Source organism: Pecten maximus, chromosome 18 (genome assembly GCF_902652985.1).
Source record: "Pecten maximus chromosome 18, xPecMax1.1, whole genome shotgun sequence".
Classification (NCBI taxonomy): domain Eukaryota; kingdom Metazoa; phylum Mollusca; class Bivalvia; order Pectinida; family Pectinidae; genus Pecten; species Pecten maximus.
The window spans coordinates 17,744,553-17,770,795 of NC_047032.1; the positions used below are offsets into that span (position 1 = coordinate 17,744,553).

General features: G+C 36.4%; 1 protein-coding gene across 1 annotated transcript in view; it reads right to left on the minus strand.

Annotated features, from left to right (window-relative positions):
- The window catches only part of LOC117317046 (serrate RNA effector molecule homolog), a 45,425-nt gene extending 20,759 nt beyond the window's left edge, over window positions 1-24,666 (minus strand). Inside the window, exons 1-14 of the mRNA XM_033871831.1 lie at window positions 24,602-24,666; window positions 23,424-23,561; window positions 22,849-23,019; window positions 22,409-22,594; window positions 20,434-20,604; window positions 14,681-14,850; window positions 14,270-14,387; window positions 13,302-13,353; window positions 9,806-9,938; window positions 6,302-6,535; window positions 3,779-3,939; window positions 2,694-2,834; window positions 951-1,145; window positions 500-590 (exon numbers count right to left, since the gene is read on the minus strand). Of these exons, the coding sequence (XP_033727722.1) occupies window positions 500-590; window positions 951-1,145; window positions 2,694-2,834; window positions 3,779-3,939; window positions 6,302-6,535; window positions 9,806-9,938; window positions 13,302-13,353; window positions 14,270-14,387; window positions 14,681-14,850; window positions 20,434-20,604; window positions 22,409-22,594; window positions 22,849-23,019; window positions 23,424-23,551 (1,951 nt within the window). The 5' untranslated portion in view covers window positions 23,552-23,561; window positions 24,602-24,666. The remainder of the gene's footprint in view (window positions 1-499; window positions 591-950; window positions 1,146-2,693; window positions 2,835-3,778; window positions 3,940-6,301; window positions 6,536-9,805; window positions 9,939-13,301; window positions 13,354-14,269; window positions 14,388-14,680; window positions 14,851-20,433; window positions 20,605-22,408; window positions 22,595-22,848; window positions 23,020-23,423; window positions 23,562-24,601) is intronic.
- Between the last annotated feature and the right edge of the window lie 1,577 nt (window positions 24,667-26,243).

The window sequence follows — 26,243 nt, forward strand, 5'->3', positions numbered from 1 at the left end:
CACTTGCATACATTTGTAAATAATGTAAATATTTGCTGGGTATCTATTTTTATATTTAATATACTTAATGACCTCAAATACTGAGAAATTCAATACCCTGCGAAGATAACCAACTGTCAAGCAGTTAAACACCTATGGAGTAACATTATATCTTCAGTCAGGTATTCAGAATGAATACAGAAGTTTTCAAAATATCAACAGAAATATTCTGTTTGTGGACACTACCATGCTTAACCCAAGTAAAATGTAGTAGTAAACTGCTGCACAGTGCTATATTCAAAAATTCTTCAAAGCTACATTCTACTGCGAGATAACATCCAAAAGAAAACTACTAAAATTAGTATCTTATCTGGTAGTTCATTTTCCTCAAATTAAAGCTACATTCTATCAAAGTTAAAATCTGAAAGAAAACAATATTTGACCCAAAGTTTGTTTAACTCAAAGCTACCTCCTACCAAAAGGTTAAATTCAAAAGAAAACTGCTGTACAAATATCTTACCCAAAAGTTCTTCCTCTTCAAAGCTACCTTCCTCTACTAGATAGTCAGTAATGTTCTTGAGGACAGGGTTCTTTGACATCAGACTGTATGACTGCCGTCCCAAAAAATAAAAGTTAAAAAACATCAGTATATTTCAGACAACCATGGTCATACCTTTCACATTTACAGGAACCATGTTCCACCATTTACAGGAACCATGTTCCACCACTTACAGGAACCATGTTCCACCATTTACATAAATAATGTCAAATGTTCTTTCATGGCACACTTCAAACTGATAAATCTTTCTTTTTTAATAGCAATCAGCATTTTACTAATGTTTTATTCCTCACAACCATTTCATTGACTAATACTTAATATTCACTTCAATTATTTTCCCATTTTACCTTTAAATCTTAAATTCACAGACATTACCAAAACAACTTTTTCCATAGTTAAGAGAGAACCTTACCTCTTTTGATTTATCTCCCTTTTCCCCCTCAGGGTCGTCCCAAATGCACCATTTCTTGTCGAGATTATGTATGACCTTGGCTGCGATCTTGATGTCTCCTTTGACAATCTGTCTGTGAGCTGTCAGTCCATTGATAGGACGCACACGCTGTTTGAGTTCTCGATTTAATGTCGCCCCAAGCTCACAATCCCTCAACTGAAACACAATTAATGACAAGATACTTAGAAATTAAATAATGTCTTTAAAAACACAAACAACCCAAATCTTATTTACAATAGAACCTTGTTATCTTAGTAGGGCCATTAAAACTTCCAAGATCTCCCCAAGTATTCAATGTAGCTGTACATATTTTACATAGAATTATTATTGTTGGGACTTAATTTTTTCTTTGCGTTTAAGCAGAATCTTTGTATTAACAGAGAGTTGGAGAAAACAAAGTTAAATTTTATATGTTAGTATCAGATTGTTTAAAATATTTTCTTATAAATATCAAAGTGTCGCGAGATCACTTATAGGTGCTGTGCATGAGGGATTGAAATACAGGAGAAAAGCAAATATTATATAAATATAAAATGACATGTAATAAGAAGACATTTTATTGTTTTTTAAGGGCCTTCCTAAATGTTTTACTGATGATTATTCCATGTCATTTTAAAGAATTGTATTTACTGTAAAGTGGCTGTGGTTGCATTAAAGTTATGATGAACAGTAAAGAATTACGTTTTTAAACCTCACTTGAATTGGCATACTATGATTAAGTTTAATTTTTAGATCGATTAATCTGTGATGTCTTGTCATATTTCTTGATAAACCACATCGCGATTCCCTATTAGATCCCTGTGAATTACTCACCCAGTTTATTACTAAGTTTTTAAATTGTATTAAATTTACTGATTTTTTTCCTCTCCGTGTAATAACCGATCTGTATCCTGATTAGATATCCAACAACTTTCATTGGAAGAAACTTGTCTAGTAAATTTTTTTTTCTCAACCTATGAATTGGACTACCGTATCTTTTCCGGTGACTTTTTGAATAGCGCGTTCATGTTATATAATTTGTGAAAGCATTTCATTATCAATTGATCTAAAACATGAATCCTGTTGATTACTATCGGAACCTCGGTTGTGGAAACAAGAATCCTCTTTATTACTATCGGAACCTCAGTTGTGGAAACAAGAATCCTCTTTATTACTATCGGAACCTCAGTTGTGGAAACAAGAATCCTGTTTATAACTATCGGAACCTCAGTTGTGGAAACAAGAATCCTCTTTATTACTATCGGAACCTCAGTTGTGGAAACAAGCTAACGTTAGGTTTCGCCTCATGATCACTTCAACCAACTCAACCAGCACGACCATTTTTATCAACCCAAGAGATCGAGGTTGCTTTCCAATGTTGCATCAACTAGGGTGTATACGAGTTACCTCCCCTCACACAAACCAGGAAGCAAGCATAATAATTTGCACAGAAAATAGTTCGGAATACTCTGGGATAAAACAGGTCATTATGTACGTTATCACAAACAAATACTTCGCGGAAGGAGACAAGATTGTCTAGTGTGTTGTTAGCGTTTTTTGGGAAAAATTATTTCTGGTCCCATCCTGAACTCATCCGGATTTATCATTGAAATAAGCGACATTTTGATTCCCCCGAGCGTTCCGAATGAATTTGTTCTGGCAAAATTTGGTGATGACCGCTTAAGGTTGCTGTTTCAAAGCACCTAAAAATACAAACAGCCTTACCCTAATGTTGTTGAGATTCCAGCAAATTTCCTTAATATTTACATCCCGTTCAAATGTCACCCATCCCCGACGGAAAAAGTTCCTTTCTGGCTGAGGATCTTGAAGAGCAACTCTTATAAAGCCTGGATAGCGTTTACACATCTGTAACAAAAACACCAATAATGATACATTGTGTATGGAATGTCCACCAGGAGATTATTTTCTGTTTGAGGACAGTTATCAATTCAATACTGTAAACCTACAATGGTAATCTTATTTTACAGCATTTTGCACTGGAAGCATTCTGCTAAATCATGATGGCATTAATTACACTTTCTACACACTATTTCTATGAAAAATAGTATTGGTACAAGTAGTAATTCATCATTGTACTAATCTTTTAAAATTGTGTAATTAGGTAAAATTCTTTAGCATGTTTACAGTACATCATATGCTAAATGTTGTTTATAGTTTCCAAGTTGAGTAACAAGCCACGAAAATAAATACAACAGTTGTAATAATATACTAAACAGTTCAAAACCAGCAGAGAATGTAGTCTGTTTCATATTTGCGTACTTTGTGTAGCTTTATTTAACTTAGGCCATAAAAAATTAACTAATTGGTTCTCAGGCCCACCCGCATCCAAAAAAATAATACTCTAATGCACCCGCGAACTCTCCGGGGGGGGGGGAATTCCAGAAACAAATTTCCACATTCCAGTTCGTGCTTTGGTCTCCCCAATTTTTCAAGCGTTTGAATGAAAAGGAGTTACAAGTGCTCACCTAGCTAGTTTATGCAAATGACTAACTATCTCCACGCCTACGATGGTTGTGATATCCATGCACACACGGCATGTAGATTCGGAAATAACGATAATACTGCCATGGAATACTATACATTTAGGGAATTTTTTTTTTATTAATCGCCTACATCTGTTTTTTTATCCAATAAAAGGGCAAAATAAAATGCTGCACTCCCTCATTTATTTTTTCAAAATTTGGCCTGAGAACCAACTAATTAGTTTGATATGGCCTTAATCTATACAGTATGTTCTTATTTGTGTACTTGATGAAGTTTGATAAAACTTAATAATTTAAAGAACTTACTGCCTCAACTTCCTGCTTTGTAATAGATGGTGCAAGGTTTCGAAGGAAAATAGAACAAGTCTTGTGGAGAGCACGAGGTTTGGGAGAGTCGGGTGTTGTCTCCCCTTCAACTTCTGCCTGGGCTGTGTCTTCATCTTTTTCATTCTCAACAGCTTCATCTTCTACAGCAATTAAAATATGTAGATAAAGTATATACCAATACCTACTGATTGATGTCTAAAAATAACAAATACCAAAGCATATGGAAATTTCAGAAAATGTTCGAATTAGCCCCCAACCTCTACACAAGAAAGCATGTTTAAATTTCAAGTCAAGTTGATTCAAGTCAAGTTGATCTGATATTTTTTACCAAAGAAATAACAAATTTACTATCAATATACAAAAAATCTGGTACAATATCTAATAGTATGTTGATCCATAAATAAGCCCTCTTCGAATTCTCTAGAGTAAAACTTAAGTATAATAATAATAATTTTAAGATTTGGAGGTTGGGGGTTTATTTGTGAACCAATTTGGATCACTATTTTAAAATCAGATGAAGATGGGGGCTTATTTGTTGGCAGGGCCAGGTGCTTATTTGTGGATAAATACAGTACATCAAAATCACTATTTTTGTCCCAACCTTATTTGATCATTGTTGTTATAGACATCTTGAACGCCTACCTAGAGGTTCTCTTGTCACCACATCCTGGTTTTCATTTTGTGACAATACCTAGATTTTATCTATAGATTATATGATGTTTGGTCTGGTTTGGTTTATTTTTGTTTTGAAATATCCCATCAAAAGTTAAGGTCATTTAACGACGGCCTCCCTTGTGTATTGTTTAACGTCCTACCAACAGCTATGGTCATATTTAAGGACGGCCTCCCTACTTGTGTATTGTTTAATGTCCTACCAACACTTATGGTCATTTAACGACAGCCTCCCTTGTGTATTGTTTAACGTCCTACCAACAGCTAAGGTCATTTAAGGACGGCCTCCCTACTTGTGTATTGTTTAATGTCCTACCAACAGCTAAGGTCATTTAAGGACGGCATCCCGTGTGTGAGACATGCATCTGGTTAGTAGTGTGTAGATGTGTTCCGGGAGGCTGCGGAATGTTTATATGGTGTGTGCCAGTGATGATGAAGCATAAGACATTTACCTTCTCTGAAGACCTAGTAAAGTAAGATTCCTGAAGCTGCTGAAGCAAAACAATCCTCTACCGACCATTGACAACAATCGAGGGGAAATATACCATTTAATAACATGGGTGTGGTCATCGAGGGGAAAACTATCATCTGTTAACGTGGGTGTGGTCATCGAGTCGAAAACTATCATCTGTTAACGTGAGTGTGGTCATTGAGGGGAAAACTATCATCTGTTAATGTGGGTGTGGTCATCGAGTCGAAAACTATCATCTGTTAACGTGGGTGTGGTCAGCGAGTCGAAAACTATCATCTGTTAACGTGGGTGTGGTCAGCGGGTCGAAAACTATCATCTGTTAACGTGGGTGTGGTCATCGAATGGGAAAACTATCATCTGTTAACGTGGGTGTGGTCATCGAGGGGAAAACTATCATCTGTTAACGTGGGTGTGGTCATCGGGGGGAAAACTATCACCTGTTTACGTGGGGTGTGGTCATCGGGGGGAAAACTATCATCTGTTAACGTGGGTGTGGTCATCGAGGGGAAAACTATCATCTGTTAACGTGGGTGTGTACATCGAGGGGAAAACTATCATCTGTTAACGTGGGTGTGGTCATCGGGGGGAAAACTATCATCTGTTAACGTGGGTGTGGTCATCAAGGGGAAACTATCATCTGTTAACGTGGGTGTGGTCAACGAGGGGAAAACTATCATCTGTTAACGTGGGTGTGGTCATCGAGGGGAAACTATCATCTGTTAACGTGGGTGTGGTCAATGAGGGGAAACTATCACCTGTTAACGTGGGTGTGGTCATCGAGGGGAAAACTATCATCTGTTAACGTGGGTGTGGTCATCAAGGGGAAAACTATCACCTGTTAACGTGGGTGTGGTCATTGAGGGGAAAACTATCATCTGTTAACGTGGGGTGTGGTCATCAAGGGGAAACTATCATCTGTTAACGTGGGTGTGGTCATCGAGGGGAAAACTATCATCTGTTAACGTGGGTGTGGTCATCGAGGGGAATACTATCATCTGTTAACGTGGGGTGTGGTCAATGAGGGAAAACTATCATCTGTTAACGTGGGGTGTGGTCATCAAGGGGAAACTATCATCTGTTAACGTGGGTGTGGTCATCGAGGGGAAAACTATCATCTGTTAACGTGGGTGTGGTCATCGAGGGGAATACTATCATCTGTTAACGTGGGGTGTGGTCAATGAGGGAAAACTATCATCTGTTAACATGGGGTGTGGTCATCGAGGGGAAAACTATCATCTGTTAACATGGGTGTGGTCATCAAGGGGAAAACTATTATCTGTTAACGTGGGGTGTGGTCAATGAGGGAAAACTATCACCAGTTTCTCTTTCACTCCTTCACTACAGCGTGACCAAAATACCTTTCTTTGTGTCCTCCTGCTTTGTAGCCTCCTCAGTGGAAGAGGAAACACCAGGAATACTGACAGAGTCGGTTGATGACTCCAAACCTGGTGCCGGCGGTTCGTCCTCGAGCCCAGGGGGGGCTGGTTCTGGCTCAGATTCTGAACCTGTGCCACTTTCAGATTCTGAACCACTCTCATAGCTATACTCTGTTTTGTCACGATGTCTTTTCTTCTTTTTGGGTTTCTTTTCTCCTACAAAGAAGGGTTGTGATAACAGAATAAATATAACTTAATAGTATATTGATTTTTACTCCATATTGCATTTTTACAAAAAAACTAAATTTCATGAAAAAGAAAAAAAATCTTTAAACAAGAGGCCCATGTGCCTTAACGGTCACCTGAGATTTGAAATATTTCAGTTAATTTAATTGACCCTTTTTAGCCTCGCCCAACGGGCAGCCCCCAGGGGTCAGTCAGGGCCAACATGTGTATTCCATCAAACTGCCATCACAAGCTGATAATGTTAACTAATTAGTTAGAATGAATTCCAATAGAAATAAAACAAATTATAGTCAAAAATGTAGTTTCCCTATATAAACTATAGTAAAGTTTACCCCCCTCCCCAGGGGCAAACTTGAGACCCCATGGCCAAGAAATTCACAATTTTGGTAAAGCACCTTAAGACCCTTCCATCTATGAAGAGTATTTGATTCCATCATATCTGAGAGTAGAGAAGAAGATTTTTGAAATTTCAGTCAATTTGACCATGTTTAGCCCCGCCCATCAGCCCTAGCTGGGGGTCAATCAGGGCCAACATGTGCATGCCATCAAACTGTCATCCCATGCTGATAATGTTGACCAAATTAGAATGAATTCCAATAGAAATTAAACTAATAAAAGTCAAAAATGTGATTTCCCTATATAAACTATAATTAAGTTTTCCCCCTCCCCAGGGGCAAATTTGAGACCCCTGGGTCATGAAATTCACAATTTTGGTAAAGCACCTTAAGACACTTTCATCTATGAAGAGTGTTTGATTCCACTATATCCGAGAGTAGAGAAGAAGATTTTTGAAGTTTCAGTCAATTTGACCCTTTTTAGCCCCGTCCATCAGGCCCCTGGGGTTGGGACCATATAATTTACAATTTTCGTTGACCTTTAGCCATAGAAGCTTCCCGCTAAATTTAATTGAATTTGGTTCAGGGGTTTTGGAGAAGAAGTCGAAAATGTAAATTGTTTACAGACGCACGAAGCACAATGGACGAAGCACGACGACGGACAAAAGGCGATTAGAATAGGTCACTTGAGACTTAGTCTCAGGTGACCTAAAAATTTGCATCATGCTCCAATTATTGCAGAAATTGTTTCTATTATAAGTTCATAACCACACTTCAAAGGCCATTGAGACAATGTTTTCTGCCATCCTTGATCACTGAAGAAGTTGCTTACCAATTAAATATCAGGGTATTTTCTACATCTTTGAAACAGATTAACTATGATTGGTCAAACACAAGACTGGACTATTAGGTTGTATATTTATATACTGAACCAAAAGATACAAATTTTATGCTATTATCACTCACTAAATTTCTAACATTTCTTGTTTTAAATTATCTTTTTAATTTAAAGTGAAAAACAATTAACTTTATTCAGAAGAAATTCTGCGGTTCCCTACCTCTATACTACTTAACTTTGTATGTAATATTGTTCTTGTAGGCAATCATCATTACTTCACTTATTTTCGTTTTCTTTTCTTCATTTGTTTGTGTTAATTAGATACTATGGGGGCCATTTTATGCATTTTTGTGAGCAGCAGTGGATATTCCATAGATGATGTAACATGGTTTAATGTATATATACCCTTTTTTCTGCTATTATTGTCAAAATCTACATACATAATAAAAATCTGGTATTAGAAGTAACATATCAGGTTTTCAAATCTTCTACATGTGTACATATTGTGTTATTTAGAATCCATTATTGAGTGACACAGGCAAAGTTTGATTCAAGGAAGAAATATGATTCTTGCCTATAATATCCTATGATTATTTGCCAATTATGTCATACAATTATTTGCCTACAATGTCTTACAATTATTTTCCTAAAATCTCATACAATTATTAGCATATATTGCCATACAAATATTTGCCAACAATGTCATACAATCATTTTCCTACAATATCATGATTATTTAGCTATTGTCATACAATTATTTGCCTATTGTCATACAATTATTTGCCTATTGTCATACAATTATTTGCCTATGATGTCATACAATTATTTTCCTTCAATTTCATACAATTATTTGCCAATAATATCATGATTATTTGCCTACAATGTCATACAACTATTTGCCAACAATATCACGATCATTTGCCAACAATGTCACACAATTATTTGCCTACAATAATATCATACAATTATTTGCCTACAATATCATAATTATTTGCCTACAATGTCATACAATTATTTGCCAACAATATCATGATTATTTAGCTATTGTCATACAATTATTTGCCTATATGATGTCATACAATTATTTGCCTACAATGTCATACAATTATTTGCCTACAATATCATGATTATTTGTCTACAATGTCGTCATTATTTGCCTACAATATCTTGTAATTATTTGCCAATAACATCATACAATTATTTCTACAACGTCATATGAATGCTGTTATGTTACACACATCATTGTGAATTGATCAAATATATGATAAACTTTTAGAGTCAATCAGTTTATTCTTTTACTCTTTACCAATACTGCACATATGACCATGAAAATCTCCTGAATTGATGCCATAAAAAAACCTAAAATATATTTCCATAGTATTTATTTTCATGGATATTCCTGGCATAATTTCATTGATTATTTCATAAACAATTCATGACATTTTCATAAAATTGCATTGGGTGGTGTATCAAGAAAAAAAACCACCTTAATTAGACATTTATGGTTTATAAGACAACACCAAATGGGAAGGGAAAGAGAAAGCAAGTAGAAGGCCTTCCACCAAAAGTGTTATCTCCAGATTTGACAGAAGTAAGACGTTGGTAATTGTAATGTAAGTTATTTTTACAAAGTTATAAACAGCAGAACATAATCTCTTTCACGCTGGAGAAAACACTGTCTCAGTGATACAGAGAACTGACCCAAAACCATGAGGAAGTTGTAGTAGTTTAAACTTCATTCTCATTATTACTTATTTCACTATTTTGTTTTAGATTAACAAGGCAATTTTCAACATGCTTTTTTGCTGAATATCAAACCATATATATGGCAGATAAAGTGGAAATTTAATTACAATTTTTCTTTAATCCTGTTAATAATTTTCATTTTATTAATAATATGATAATGTACAAAAAAAAATGTAAATCAATTATGTTGAATATATGACTGGGTAATTCTATCAAACTGGAATATAATACAGGAACAAATCTCAAATTTGAAATGAGGTCAAATTCAAATCTAAAATTAGGACACAATCTTGGTCCTACTATCTAATGGCTAACCTAAGCTATTGTAAGAATCTATCATTCTACATATACTCCATACCTGGTCACCATTTTTAGCTTGCTGCTGTTTGGAAAACTCCTGTGCTTTCTTCATAAGCTCTTTCTGTTCCGCAGAAATCGGAAGTTTCAGGGGTTCCTGATAAGGCAACAACAAGCTACAATCAAGGCTGGCCACACAAGATAATCACACAAGGGAGACCACTCTAGAGGTATTTTGATGCTACCAAACTTTAATGATTAATGAATCCCTCACTGTTCCTTTGAAGTTTGTATTACAAAATTGCTTAATTTTAAAACGACTTCACTTACACAGCGAACTGCCTTTCTCTGATATTCATATTTCTAATAAATGACAAAGACTTGCAGGCAAACGACACCTTGCACTAGTGAACAACATGATATCTGCTCAGAAAGTTGTGTCATTTACGTAACTATAATCATCACGGTAGCTCAATGCTTAATATTTACATTTCCTAGAAAATTTGCTCAAAAATTTGGTTTGGATTTAAATTCAAGTACGTTATTCATTAATGACAGCCTAATCCTTGGGATGAAATATTTTGACAGTGATCTGTTCCTCAACAGTCCTCATGGCTATGATGTAAAAAAAAAGTGCATAAGAAGGAAATTTACAGCTACTTTCTCTTCTTTAAATTACACATCCTTTCTTCTAGTATATAGCAGGGCTTTGCCATATAAATGTTAACTTATGATACTTTTTCCCTTGTGATATATTAATTTTTAGGGATCATGATGATCAGAGACAAAAATATTATCTGATACATGTACATGCATATGCTTTATACAGTACCAAAGTGTAACGACCTGGCACAATTGTATTGGGAACTTTTACTCATAGTAAAGACATTAGCCAATATTTATCTGTTGCAATGACTTAACAGCAATGCACTGCACATCTGTGGTCAATCAAGGTATACAGAAACTTTCATTAAGGTATCTTTAACAGTTTAAAAGTTATTGTTCAGACAAGAAATTGTTGGAAAAAATCATGTATATTTGACCTTTGATCTTCAGGTCGAGGCCACAATGATCCAATGACAAAGCACTGTAGTAAGTGAAACATGTTAAGGTACACAGCAACTTTCATTATCATGTTATCTCCCTGACGTGTAACCATTGGACTAAATTTGCACTTATTTGACCTTTGACATTCAGGTCATTGAGGACAATGTCCTGTCCACAGCTATGGTCATTAAAGGACGGCATCCCCTCTGTGTGAGATGCATGTGTGAGGTGAGAGAAGTGTTTTTGTTTAAGCTGCACTATATTCATGTTTGTCTCCTTGTGATATGGCAGAACTGGTGCTGACTTTTTTAAGCTGTACCTCACAGAAGCATACTGCAAAAGACACCCAGTAGGATGCACCACCAGACCATAATATGCAGGTACACCTCATGTTAATAACACAGGTCACAGACAGAACAGATTTTTTTTCGAAGAATTTAAAAGAAAGGAACAGAAATATATATACATCTTGTATCATTCCTTAGATATACATATACCGGTATATATAATTATATCAAATTATCTCTGTCCCCTTAGAGATTATGACGTCATCAATAGGTGAACAATCTATGATGTCACACAGTGAATTGTTGTTACTATGCACTTGAGAATCTAAACAGTGAAACCGGTTGTGCAAAATGTAAAGCCTTGGATTGTCAATTACTATTTTTTGATATATAAAATGTATAATTATATATATTACAAGAACACGTTCAGAAAAGTGACAGAATTTCCTTCTGCACCATAACACAAAAAAGAAAACACCAGAAACTCTAACTGCGATAAGAAACTATGAAGATATTTCTTGTATATATTATTACATAAAGATACATTGAAGTTGCTTGATTTGTCAATTGAAACAAAGACACTAAAAAAGCCTACAGAACAAAATTTCCTTTTTCCTTTATAAAGTGGATCTCGAAGATTTCCCCAAAGCAAAGACTATTTTGCAATAACTCAAAGATTTCCCCAAAGCAAAGATTATTTTGCAATAACAAGCTTCAATGTAAGATGAAAGAGAAGGGAAGGAGTTTACAATTCTTTCTATCACATGCAATATTAATAGAAGTATCTTATAAACCAGCATTCTACAGATACTGTAGCATAGATGTGTTTTTTATTTGCTGGATTTATCGCCCTGTGAACAGCCAGGGTCATTCTAAGCCGGGGTGTTCTTGTAGTATTTGGTGACTACCTCACTGAACAGCACACCGGAGGCCTGTTACATACTATCCAGAGCAATTAGGGTAAAGTGTGATGCCCAAGGATACAACCATAACAGCACAGACCGGCCCGTTTCTCAGCTTCCCAAGAAATGCAAAACCAATAATGGAAAGCAGGAATAAAAAAAATATGACCAATGAGTTTGCTAATGGACTTTGTTATGAATTCCTGTCCTTAGTACACTGCTGTGTCATGAGGTACAAGACAGTAAAGTATAATAAGTAGCCTTTGAGTTTGAATAGGTTCTGCAAAGATCTAGAGTGAGAGCAGTCGAAAAAACTTAATTTAGATAGAGACACTGATGTCCCCAGTGGCAGTAACTTGTTTCTTCACAGCTTATTGTTCGGTGATCCCCCCCCCCCCCCCCCCCCCCCCCTTTTTTTGTGTGTGAATATATGAGATCAGTGATTATCAATTTAAAGTGACTGGTCTTTATCTAATGTATCAGCTAGGACTATTCAGGATTTGTTGTATTAATATTATTTGGATATTAGTAAGGTTTCACATTTAAACATCCAAACCCTGGCAATATTTAATGAAAATTTACCTAACATATATGTAGAATTCAAACTTCAATGAAATGAATTTAAAAAAAATTACAAGACAGTGTCAGATGATCTTGTGTTGGCAACCTTACTGAAGTACAGAGAAATAACCCTGTAACCATGGCAACTAGCACCTTCAACCTCCATCCACCAATAGAACTTCAACAGTGTATGTTTTCAACCAAAAACAATTATATAACATTTTTAAACAAAACAAAAATAAAATGGCCTGATAATAATTGTTTTTGTCCAAGATTTTCATGGAAATTGAGTCATTTCTTATATAAATGTCTGATACCAAAAGTGTCCCAAGTGGAACATTTGTACAAATAATATATAAGGTTTGAATTTCATCTACCTAATGCATAAAGGGTCGTGACTCCAAAAAATAATGGCCAAATAAGAATGTCGTGATGGAACTTTTCCTTGTTCACGTGGTAATGAAGCTTTCTAACGAAGTTCAAAGTTGATTGAGGATATTACTTTTAAATATTTAAATATTAGCTGGAATCTGCTTCATTTTTTTTAACTTCATGTTTACATATATAAATTACCAACACCAGTAAGATTCTATAGCATTCAGCATACAAGATGTGTATGGATGGTACAGGAACCAAGAATCACCAAGAGTCCCAGAAAAACCAAGAATGAACAGATATATCCAAAACAAGGACCGTTTTATTCTAGATGTTAGGCATACTTACATCTGGTTTCTTATCCTTTGAACTTTCGCGTCTTCTTTTTTTCTCATCTGGACTGTAAGTTAATTTCAATCAAATTAGTGAATTCAAAGGGGAAAAAAATCAATCTAATTTGAAAAGATTTCATGTGCTTAAACCTTTCTATTTTAAATTGTTACATAAGAAAATGCTTTTTCCAGGAAAAAAAATCATGACTTTTTCTGTAATCTGATTGGCCGAGATCTACTTTCTAACCATTCTGTAGTATTACAAGTGTAGATGGCAATACACCTGGATGCTAAATAAACATATTTAGTATGTGTTTCTGCAGGAGCATGCTAAAGTTGTGCGGTACAAAAAATATAAAACGGATACAATAGAGAATTCCATCAGATTCCATTTTTAGAATCATCTTTTGAGCAAAACTGTTTTGTCCTTCCCCACACCAACCTCAAGATAGTTTAAGAAACTAATAAAACCTCCTCTTCTAGCCTTAATAGAACACTGGCCGCAATTCTTGACCAATAGTATCAAGAGTTTAGCAAAAGTTTGGGTTGGGTTGGCTTGGACTTTTAACTGTTAAATGTCCTATCAACAGCTATGGTCATTTACGGGTGGCCTCTCCTATGTGAGACATGCATGTGTGAGGTGTATGCGTGCAAATTTTGGGAGGCTGCGATATGTTTATGTTTGTCTCCTTGAAGGGCGCAAAACTAATATCAACTTTATAGTGCTACCTCATGATCACTGAAGCATACTGCTGAAAACACCCTAGCAGGACACCTCACTTGGTCACATTATACTGACCATAAGTAAGATACAACAGTTATTGACATCTGTTGAGGTAGAAACAACTATTTATCAACCTTACTACTTAGCTTTACAGTATTTTTATACCCACCGAGGCCAGAATTGCTTCAAAATTAATATACGTGTCGTATACATGTAATATGAATTTTTGTTTAGATTTGATATGGACTTCTGGGGCTAACCTCTGATCAGCGTTGACCGACTCTGAATTGTTTCTACTGCGTGAACCGCCGTCCTCTTGATCAGGTTGATCTAGAATAGTCAAGTCAAAGTCTTCACCTCCTTCCATCTTTATCACCGCTGGAAATCAAACAAAGGGTCAAAGTTCATACAAAATAGGAATTATACAATCAAGGTTTGTTAGGTTTTATTTTCTAATATCATAGTCATTGCTTTCTTTTTCTTTTCTTAAAAAAACGTTTACGGACAGAGTGATTTGTTCTATTTCTTTACCTGCATCAAAACCAGAACTTGAGTATAACAATATGCTCTGGTAATTCTTTGCCTGCATCCTACAGTTTAACAATTGTTCTAATATTTCTGTACCTGCATCCAGAACTTGAGATTAGAAATATGCTCTGGTAAGTCTTTACCTGCATCCAAAAGTTTAACAATTTGTTCCGATCTATCAGTATCACATGTGACTCCCTCTAGCCGCCCTGCCTGTAGGAGCTCCGTAAAAACCCGACATCGTTGCCGCAATGATATTTTTACTTCTTCCTGTCGTTTTTCACACTCCTCAGGATGATATTTCGTCTTAAACCTGTGAACCATTTTAATAATAAGTTTCTATACAAAGAAAAAATATGAAATATATTTTTTCAAGAATTTGATAAAGCATCAATCATAGTGACTTCATAAAAAGAAATCATGAAATTTCCCAAAATAGAAACAAAGGAATTGAAGTCGACATTCTATAGGTTAATCATAAAATATTTTCTGAAAATTTTGGGTTGATAAATTTATTAATTTTTCGATAAAAAATAGCTTTTTTATAAAAATGAACATCTTTCTCAATCATGCATTCTTTGATCTCATTGAACATCATTTCATTGTTAAATCAATTTCTGGTGATAAACTCAGAGAATGCAATTTAGATACAGTAAAACCCCGCTCCAGCTCAAAATCCAACGGACCATGTTGATAGTCCGCGAAATAGGAGTTTTGCAAGTTATGAGACGTTAGTTCTAGATGATGACAAGGTACTGATTTTACGTTTACAACAAATGTAATCTAAACATAAAATCATACTGTTTGTGTAGTACAATATACAGAATAATTGGTTCTCTAACAACAAACCTCACCGATAATAAGAATTTGAAACAATGAAGAAAGGATATACTTGTCCAAGAATGCGAATGCCTACCTACCTATATATCCGCCATATAAGTACGTCCATTGACAGTTCATTTGATTTACAGGATTACAAAAATTGTGTACAGATGTTTTCAAACATACTGTAAAATACAAATTAGAGTCATCACTGTTGTACGATATTACAAAAAGCACTGTGTCATCAGTCCCTTCCAACGCAAGTAAAAAATATTTCAAAACACATTTATGTCGAGCATAATCGTCTATTACCTTCACATATTGCCATTTCGAAATTTTGTTTAACATCAAAATGTAACTTCCATTTCAACAGTAACTGTACAGAAGTATTAGAAAGTTAGCTATGTATGATAAATACTTAAAACTTGGTAGCGGATGTATATAATCATGACAGTATTTACTACCATTAATATAGTAATAACCTTGACCTGACATCTATAAATATGTACAAGATAAGCCTTGGTACCCCGAGGTCTTTTGCATTTAACAAACAGCGGTTGAGTTGTCCTATCGGAGTTTTATCTACTTTAACAAAGAATATTACGACACATAGTCAAGACCAAGCAAACAGTACAACGAATATTGGGGATTTGAGCAGTGTGGATTCGAGTAATGTGGATTTGAGGAAGCTTGAGGTTTTACTGTAGTTGGATAACACATAAATTTTTTTGGATATTCTCTCTTATGACAAGTGTATGAAAGAAATGATTTTCAACAAGTGAAATAAAGCTTTATGTATGTGTCTATATCAAGAAATTTCATGAATGTTGTAACAAAATTAAACAGCATAATTATGTAGTATGTATATATAGACCACATGTATATATACACAAAAGTAATCAACAGAAATTTTTTTTTTCTTTTTTTTTTGCATAAATTCATGAACTCTTGCAGTTGAGAATGGTCCACATCTTGAAACTATGAAATTGAAACTTCTTCCAAATTTTCTTAAATGTATATTTTCCATTGTATTTCTCACATATTTTTTTCTATTATTTTCTCTTCGATTGTCTTTTTTTTTTCCTCCAAAATATTGAAAATGAAAAAAATGTTGTTTTTTTCAACAAAGGGAACTTAACTCCCAATTACCTGTATTGGCCATTTAGATTGACAGTTGCAGATCAATAGCCACGCCTCCACTTTTACACAAACCCTTTATAACCACAATTTTGCCCACAGAGTGTAGTAAATCTCCACAGGCAATCATCCGACGACCTACCATCTAACCCTATCACTTTTTATTTCCTATACTGCATTGTGCGCAGTGCCCTAACAATTCTACGCGAGTCTTCATCAAAATCTTGAGATGAAAATAAAGCCCACCGATGAATCTTGATGACAAAACTCTTGTGGCAGAAGAATTGTCTTTCCTTTCCTTTGTAAAAAACGTCATCATCAAATTACAAACAAAAAGCACATGCAATATGGGAATGTTAAAATTGAGTTCTCCACCCCTGCACAACCATAGTAGACTACTTCTAGTATGGCAGAGAGATTAGCGTACAGAGACTAACTTTGATAAGAGTCAGCCTGTTTACTTAAAACATAATCAATTAGATAGACCAGTTACTGTACTGTGGAAATATATATATATATATATTTCTGGAACAGCTCCTTAACATATGGTACCACTTCAGCCTTTGAACAAAAGCAAATAATGTAAAGGTAGCGATTAATAAATTTTTGTGTATTAAATTTTAAGCATTTACCTGGCCATGGTAGTCTATTTATATATAGCTAGTATAAATTAAAGGCTACTAGGATAATTTTTAATGACAAATACATAGTGTTTTTTAAAAAGTATAATAAAGAAATTTAAAGTGATCAAGGACATTTTCAAATACAAGTTCTTACTAATTTTAATAAATAAATTTTGATTAAACCACCAACTGTTCATTATTTTTGAAGTGGTACCATGGCCATTGTAAATATAATCAGCTAGCAGGAATGGTAAGAGTTTACAAGGACAGGCATTCATATTTCATTTTCAGGCCTAATATCAAATATGATTCACACAAAATTTCAACAAAAATGTGACAATAAAATACATTTAAGATCACAAAATCTCAACATGAAACAACAGCATTGAATACACACTCTCATTTTTTTTATTTCATTTTTCATGAAGCGAGAACTGCATTCTTCGTGAATGAATACCAGTGCTAGCTCAACTTCAAATAAATCAATCATACTAAACATGAAAACACCACCTCCTAAAACTGTACTAGTTCATATATGGTATTAATTGATTGTACATCATATATAAGCTGAACCCAAGATAAATTCACCCTTCCATAGCTTTTCACCATGGCCACTAAAATCCAAAGATAAATACACCCTTCCATAGCTTTTCACCATGACCACTACAACCCAAAGATAAATGGACCCTTTCATAACTTTTCACCATACAGAGCCACTACAACCCAAAGAGGAAGGGACTTTTCCATAATTCAAAGATAAACCACTTTTGTCCCTCTGACTTAACTTCCAAGTAACAAATATTGTATTGTCGATTAAACTTAGATATCATTTTAATAAAGTGAAACCTGACTTTTCTGACACTGTATGGGACAGTCACTGTGCCAGATATGACAATGTCTCTGTAAAGTCAAAATCGTCCATGACAGTGGAGCATTTCGCCATTCTGTTGAATACAGTCAAATGTTACACAATGTTGTTGAAGACAGTGTCCGGTAAAATCAGGTTTCACTGTATTATCTCAAAGAAAAATCTGCAACAAACAATTTTTACGACTTGAAAATGTTCCTCTGTCATGCATAATGTGCACATCTCCATGGTGTAGACTAGGATATTTTTTTGCTGTTGCTGCAGGGTGTGCTGGTCAATCAAGTCAACTCACCACCCAGTCACCACTAACCCGGTCAACTCACCAAACCTGGTCAACTCACCACCCAATCACCACTAACCTGGTCAACTAACCTAACCTGGTCAACTCACCACCCAGTCACCACTAACCCGGTAAACTCACCACCCAGTCACCACTAACCCGGTCAACTCATCACCCAGTCACCACTAACCTGGTCAACTCACTTAATCCGGTCAAGTCACCACCCAGTCACCACTAACCTGGTCAACTCACCACCCAATCACCACTAACCCGGTCAACTCACCTAACCTGGTCAACTCACCACCCAGTCACCACTTATCCGGTCAACTCACCTAACCTGGTCAACTCACCACCCAGTCACCAATAACCCAGTCAACTCACTTAACCTGGTCAACTCACCACCCAGTCACCACTAACCCGGTCAACTCACCACCCAGTCACCACTAAACTGGTCAACTCACCACCCAGTCACCACTAACCTGGTCAACTCACCACCCAATCACCACTAACCCGGTCAACTCACCTAACCTGGTCAACTCACCACCCAGTCACCACTTATCCGGTCAACTCACCTAACCTGGTCAACTCACCACCCAGTCACCAATAACCCAGTCAACTCACTTAACCTGGTCAACTCACCACCCAGTCACCACTAACCCGGTCAACTCACCACCCAGTCACCACTAAACTGGTCAACTCACCACCCAGTCACCACTAACCTGGTCAACTCACCACCCAGTCACCACTAACCTGGTCAACTCACCACCCAGTCACCACTAACCTGGTCAACTCACCACCCAGTCACCACTAACCCAGTAAACTCACCACCCAGTCACCACTAACCTGGTCAACTCACCACCCAGTCACCACTAACCCGGTAAACTCATCACCCAGTCACCACTAACCTGGTCAACTCACCACCCAGTCACCACTAACCTGGTCAACTCACCACCCAGTCACCACTAACCTGGTCAACTCACCACCCAGTCACCACTAACCCAGTAAACTCACCACCCAGTCACCACTAACCTGGTCAACTCACCACCCAGTCACCACTAACCCGGTAAACTCATCACCCAGTCACCACTAACCTGGTCAACTCACCACCCAGTCACCACTAACCTGGTCAACTCACCACCCAGTCACCACTAACCTGGTCAACTCACCACCCAGTCACCACTTACCCGGTCAACTCACCACCCAGTCACCACTTACCCGGTCAACTCACCACCCAGTCACCAATAACCTAGTCAACTCACTTAACCTGGTCAACTCACCACCCAGTCACCACTAACCTGGTCAACTCACCACCCAGTCACCACTAACTCGGTCAACTCACCACCCAGTCACCACTAACCCGGTCAACTCACCACCCAGTCACCACTAACCCGGTCAACTCACCACCCAGTCACCACTTACCCGGTCAACTCACCACCCAGTCACCACTTACCTGGTCAACCCACCACCCAGTCACCACTAACCTGGTCAACTCACCACCCAGTCACCACTAACTCGGTCAACTCACCACCCAGTCACCACTAACTCGGTCAACTCACCACCCAGTCACCACTAACCCAGTCAACTCACCACCCAGTCACCACTAACCGGGTCAACTCACCACCCAGTCACCACTTACCCGGTCAACTCACCCCCCAGTCACCACTAACCTGGTCAACTCACCACCCAGTCACCACTAACTCGGTCAACTCACCACCCAGTCACCACTAACCCGGTCAACTCACCACCCAGTCACCACTTACCCGGTTAACTCACCTATCTAGTCACCACATATGAGTAAATATGTTTCAATTTCTGTCTGCCTGACCAGTATGTAGACAACAAACAACAAACTAAAATTCACTGTGGTATGAAGTTAATATGTATATATCCTTTTGTTTTAAATAACACTAGCACCAATTTACACCCGAGCTATGGACTATGTTCCAATTTACACCCCAGCTATGTTATTCAAATATGTCAAGTTGAGATTTCTATGTACAGTATACCTATTGTATTATTTAACTAACACTCTCACTAATTTACACCCATGCTATGAGCTATGCTATTTAAAATTCACCAAGGTGGGATTAACCATATCCTATCATTAATTAAACATTGGACAAGGAACATGTTTTCTACTTCCTAGGATGTATTAAAAACCCTCACCATTCTTCCTCCTTGTGAGCTAGGAAGAACTCATGTGTCTGTTGTCGTTTGAAGTCCATTTTATACTCGTTGTACTTTTTAATGGCTTCCTGGTCACTGATGCTGTCATCTTGTTGTGATAGGAACTGTTTGAAAGACATCATCGAGGGCTGAGACGGTAGATCGGAATCCCTTGTAAAAGAAAGTAGAATTACAAAATTTGTTCAAAGCATACATATTTTTAATTGTTGAATAGATTTTTTTGGGAGGGAGAGAGAAGCTACATGCTTTTATTATTCAAATCAACCATATATTATCTTTGATCTCTGATATATAATTGATAATTTTTAGATGCATTTTGTGAAAAAATTTTATACAATTACAGTGGAACCTCTATAAACCGAACATGCATGGGACATGACTATTTGTTCGGTTTACAGAGGGTTCGGTTTGAAGAAGTTGATCGAAAAATGACCGGTCGAATTCCGGATATAATTGGTCGGACAATGTTTTATTAGAATGCACCCGATTACAAACCGGCACGTACGTAGACAATATTTGATTTGTCTGAATAATATGCATATTATGAAAGTTAATCAATGTATATATTGCAGAATATATAAGAAAGGCAAATGACTATAACTATAGTTTAAACAGTATTTTCACATGTACAACTACACTTTACGATCGACCTACATTTTGTTACATCCGGTGAAGCTTCCGTCATGTGGATGGGGCCGATAGTCCAATACAGAATATTTTACATATCGACAAATATTAAAGGGTGTGAAGACGTTTTTTTCAATATCAATTACAATTGATCAGATGATACTGGTCGTATTTCCCACATCGCTGTTGTCTAAAAAAACATCACAGGCTTCATTTACGAAAACAACCCCCTTTGGGCCTCATTTAAATTAAATGCGAAACTCAGGCTTCTAGCTCTACTTGCATTGAGAAGATAAACGAACCGACGCGCTTCAATGAAGTGTGACATTGTTTCATAATTGTCGTGTTGATTATACACTAGGCCATCCGTCATAATGCCCCCTTGGGATATATATCGGATACCTGTACAAATCACCTACGTAGGTCCCGAGACAATTAGGCTTCACACAATACCCGTCACAGTTGTTGTTTCACGGTTGACTGGCCTGACCTCGTGTCATAATCGCTCAGGTAAGGCCGGTTTTCAGAAGTAATTTTTGGTATATTTTAACAGGAACCAGACACAAAATCAGTCCGGTGTTCGGAATTCAGAGGGATCGGTATTTGGAAGTTTTTTAATACTATAATAAAGAAGGACCAATTCCGTACAATGTCAATTCGTTCGGTATTCAGAGGTGTTCGGTTTTTAGAAGGTTCGGTTTTCGGAAGTTGCACTGTATAATTATATAATTGCATATGTAAATTTATAAAAGTGGAGAGTGAAATTCCTCGGCTCTTGAGTTATAATTAATAGTAATGTTAGTCGCAATGCATCTGATGAATGAAATGTTGATAACTTTTTATAAAATTTAATGTCCCACCACTTCCAGGGCTCAAAAGTGGATATTTTTACCAGGTGGCCTATTTGGCTACCAAATTATAAAATCTACACACCAATTGGCAAAGTAAGTCGCCTGGCCTAGTTGTCTTAAATTTATGAAAAAAATCTTTAAATTCTTTAGATCAATATAACATCTCTCTGTAGTTTTTTCAGTTGTGAACATCATTTTGGTTAGCATTGACAGCAACCATTGAAAGATTAACGAAATAGAAAATTTACACAGTTTTTATTCAGTGGCCGTGCAGGCACCTTATAGGTCAATAATTATAACTGGTCGCCAATGGTATATTTAAGGCGTCATTGCCACTAAAATAGGTACCACTTTGTATACAGATTATATTGCAGGAATTTTTTTTTTTTGAACACAAGAAAAACTGTGACTGGAAGTGTAATGGATATGGATGATAAACCAGGTCTAGTTAACTAGCTGTATAAGTAAAACAATACCTGTTATGGCCCCCTTGGTTAAAACTACCTCCTCCTTGTTGCTGAGGGGGCATATTGCCACTCATCTCGTGACCATGTCCCCAGTTCTGCGGGGGCATACCACCTCCATGCATCGGCCTTGCTCCATAGCCACCACCTCCCATGTCATACTGGGGATATCCACTCCCCCCACTGCCACCCTCCTCCCTGGTAAAACAAACAAACAAAATAAATAAATATATATCACTGCATCAAGTCAGACTGGATATTGATGTCTTATCTTCCAAGTATATTGAGAGACAAAACTCTGAACAGAAAATATGAGGATAAACTTTTATAATGATAATGCTTTGCATTTAAAACTGTGGTAAAATCATATCTGGCAAAACAGCCAAAGATTTTCACATTTTTTTGTTTCAACACAAAAAATAATTGTCTTAAATAACTCCAGGAACACATACTTGTACCAGTTATCGCGACGCATACGTTTCGCATTTGGTGGACTCATTTCTCTCCGTCCACTGGGACTATAGCCTCGTTCTCGTCTCCGTGATTCATATTCCCGATAGTTGTCACGACGATCACGACCCCCACTTCGACTGTTCCATATTTCCCTGGATCTACCAGCAGATCTGTAAAGTTTTAAAATAATTACTACCCTCTAATTAATGAGTGAAACTCAAAATTAATTTCATGATTTGATACACAATTTTTAATTACTACCCAGATAATTGTGACATCATCTATTTTTTATGTCAAAATTGTGTTATAACATGTTAATAATAACATGGGACTTATTACACAGCATTTCCCAAACGCATGCATCCATGCAATTTTTTTTCAGGAAACTAATAGCCAGGTATAAGGCTTGAATACTTAAATGTTGAATTAAATTCAGTAAACCAGACAATATGCAATTTTATTTTGTTAGTAAGTTTTGTATTTAAATTCGGAAAGTAAAATTCTAAGCTTAGCCGAGAAACTGGGAAGCTGCAAAGGTTACGTTTACACATTTAGTGCCTTTAGTTCACTGTACCTGTCTAATTCCCAAATTTCTCTGGGTTCTCTGCGTCGGTCATCACCACGGCGCTCGTAATCATTCCTTTCTCTTCGGAACTTGTCTCGTCCTTTTCTTCTATCATATTCTTCATCACTGTCTGCCATTTTTCAGTTTCTTCAAAAATTTAAACATGATTTGCACTCAATTCAAAAGTCAACACAGGCTGCTGTACAAGACACTCATTTTTCGTCCCAAATAAAAGTATCCTACCAGCTCTAAAGCATGAAATTTTCAGATTTTGGTATGTTTTAATGTAAACCGCACCTCTTTTGGTTATTATAAACAACTTTTTTTTAAACAGTTTCTGATGAACTTCTTCAATTTTACACCCAAAATATTGATATTTTACATAGGGCATACTCAATCTAAAATATAAGGATATAAGGAAAATTGAGACTGCCTTATCATCAACATCGAGGGAGTTCCCAAAGGGCTAAAGTGAAAAGTTTGGTACATTAATTTGGTAAAGTTTTGTTAAAAAAATTACACTTTGATGCTTTTTTTTTTAATTTAGAACCAGATCTTTAAATTTCTTTCGATGAATTGCCTTTAATTATGTACAAAATTTTCAGTAGAAAAACAGATTTAATCACGAGTACTGAAGGATCCAAAATTAATATGCACAGGGTCGAAAGTCCTCCCCGGGACACAGAGGCAGGTGGTGGATAGAACTAGAGTATCGGGCCGGGATCAAGCTAAACACCGATGTTGGAGTTCTGCAGATGATATGTACCGGTAGAAGAGGTAGGGCGTAATGTCTACTCAAAATTAGATAATTGTCTACTCAATTATACCACAAATCTACCGTTAACTTGCATGCTCACACAAACAATAGATATCAATATAATAATTGCACGATTTTATCAAAATAATCACAATCAATATGCCAGAAGGCATTCTACGGGAGGAATATATCACAGGTACATTTTGTTGTTTTCGGCTGGGAAATCAACATATGGCGCGTCAGCCTACGGACAGGGCAGTACGTCGGCACGAAATTGGTAAAAAGATAACGATTGTGAAAGCTTATCACCAACGCTATGGCATCAACGTAACTATTTTCAAGTTATTTCTTAAATAAATATTGCAATCACGGATTAATGTGCCGTCAAAATATGAAAACAAACTGCCATCTGTAACAAAAAGATTCTCACATTTTCCCAGCGCGCCCCGGATATAGATGTCGCTTTAATCGCATGGCGAAACTATAATATTCGGGTCCCGCCGGGACTGTGGTCCGGAAAATGCTTCAATACCGTCATGTCGCTTGCGTCCATACAAAATAAATACAAAAAAATATCCCAAGTAATAATATTAGCTTTAACAGGATTGCTGTATTAGAATTTGATGAAATCATTTGTAAAACCTTTTGTTTTGATAATGTCGCTTGTATCAATTAATATAACCGGTTAGACGATTTAAAGGATCGGGCAGAAACGGGCAGGATCGGAGTAGAATCGGACCCTTAATGCTATGCCAATGCATTTATTTTGATCTTAAACGAGCATATTTTAAACGTTATGGCTTAATTTTAACAAAAGTATACGAATTATTGAGTATTTTCCACATAAACTCACTGCGCGCACTGGACCAAAAGACGATTTACAGGATCGGGCCGCTTACGGACACGATCGGACCTTTTAGTTATTAGTGATGTGTTTATTTTGGTTTTAAACTGGCATGTTTAAAACATTATTGCATAATTATAACAAAATAATATGAATTATTGAGTATTTTCCACATCAACGTACTGCCCGCACCGGACCAAAAGACGATTTACAGGATCGGGCAGAATCGGGCGGCTCACACACAAGATCGGACCTTTAAATTATTAGTGATGTATTTAGTTTGATTTTAAACGAGCATATTTGGAACATTATTGCCTTATTATAACAAAATTATATGAATTATTGATATTTTTCACATAAATGCAATGCGCGCACCGGTGTTGTTCGTTTATGACATAAAGACGAACTTGGTACGGTTGTGACATTTTGTTTACCCCACAAAGTCTAGTTCTAACAACTGCCATTTCAGAATTGAAACAATCCATATGTAGCACTGAAACAATAACGAAAGCTAGCTCACTAGATCTAATGGGAATTTGGTGTGCGGCGTAGGCATACATGTTCTGTCATTTCATCAATTAGAAAATTTATTCAGAAAATTGGAGAATAAACTGTTATATTGAACATATACATATAATCATAGACGTATAATTATATCAATGTTTTATGTGTTTTAGTGACTAAATGTTATATTTATCTTTGATAACACAATAGTTTAGCAGATAATGACAATTAGTCAGCGACAATGGTACACGTATATGGATATAATACAATGATGCAGCCCACGACAGAAGTGGATATTCCACACTTTTAAAGTTAGTGTTGTGACACTGCATTTCGTTGCATCATCAACAAAATATGTCCGCAAATACATTGTAGCTTGTCTGTCAACATACTTCAAAGTATAAATAGTAATATAATAGTAAATAGTTACGCAGTTATTGTACATTCCATGCATAGGACTTTCAGGTTATGATATACAGTAGGAGAATTTGTCAAAAATATCAGTTTAGTTTTAAGATTTAACTGGAAGAAATGAACGTCTGTGTAAAGTTTGCCACTCTGGTGACATAGAAGATGAATATCACTTTCTCTTAATTTTTTCCAAACGTTCAAGGTTGAAGGTTGGAAAAACCATCAGTATTTAAGATGATCCAATTGATTAGTACAACAAACTTTAAAGATTTAACAATGTTATGTCAGTATGTATATGATGCCACACAATTAA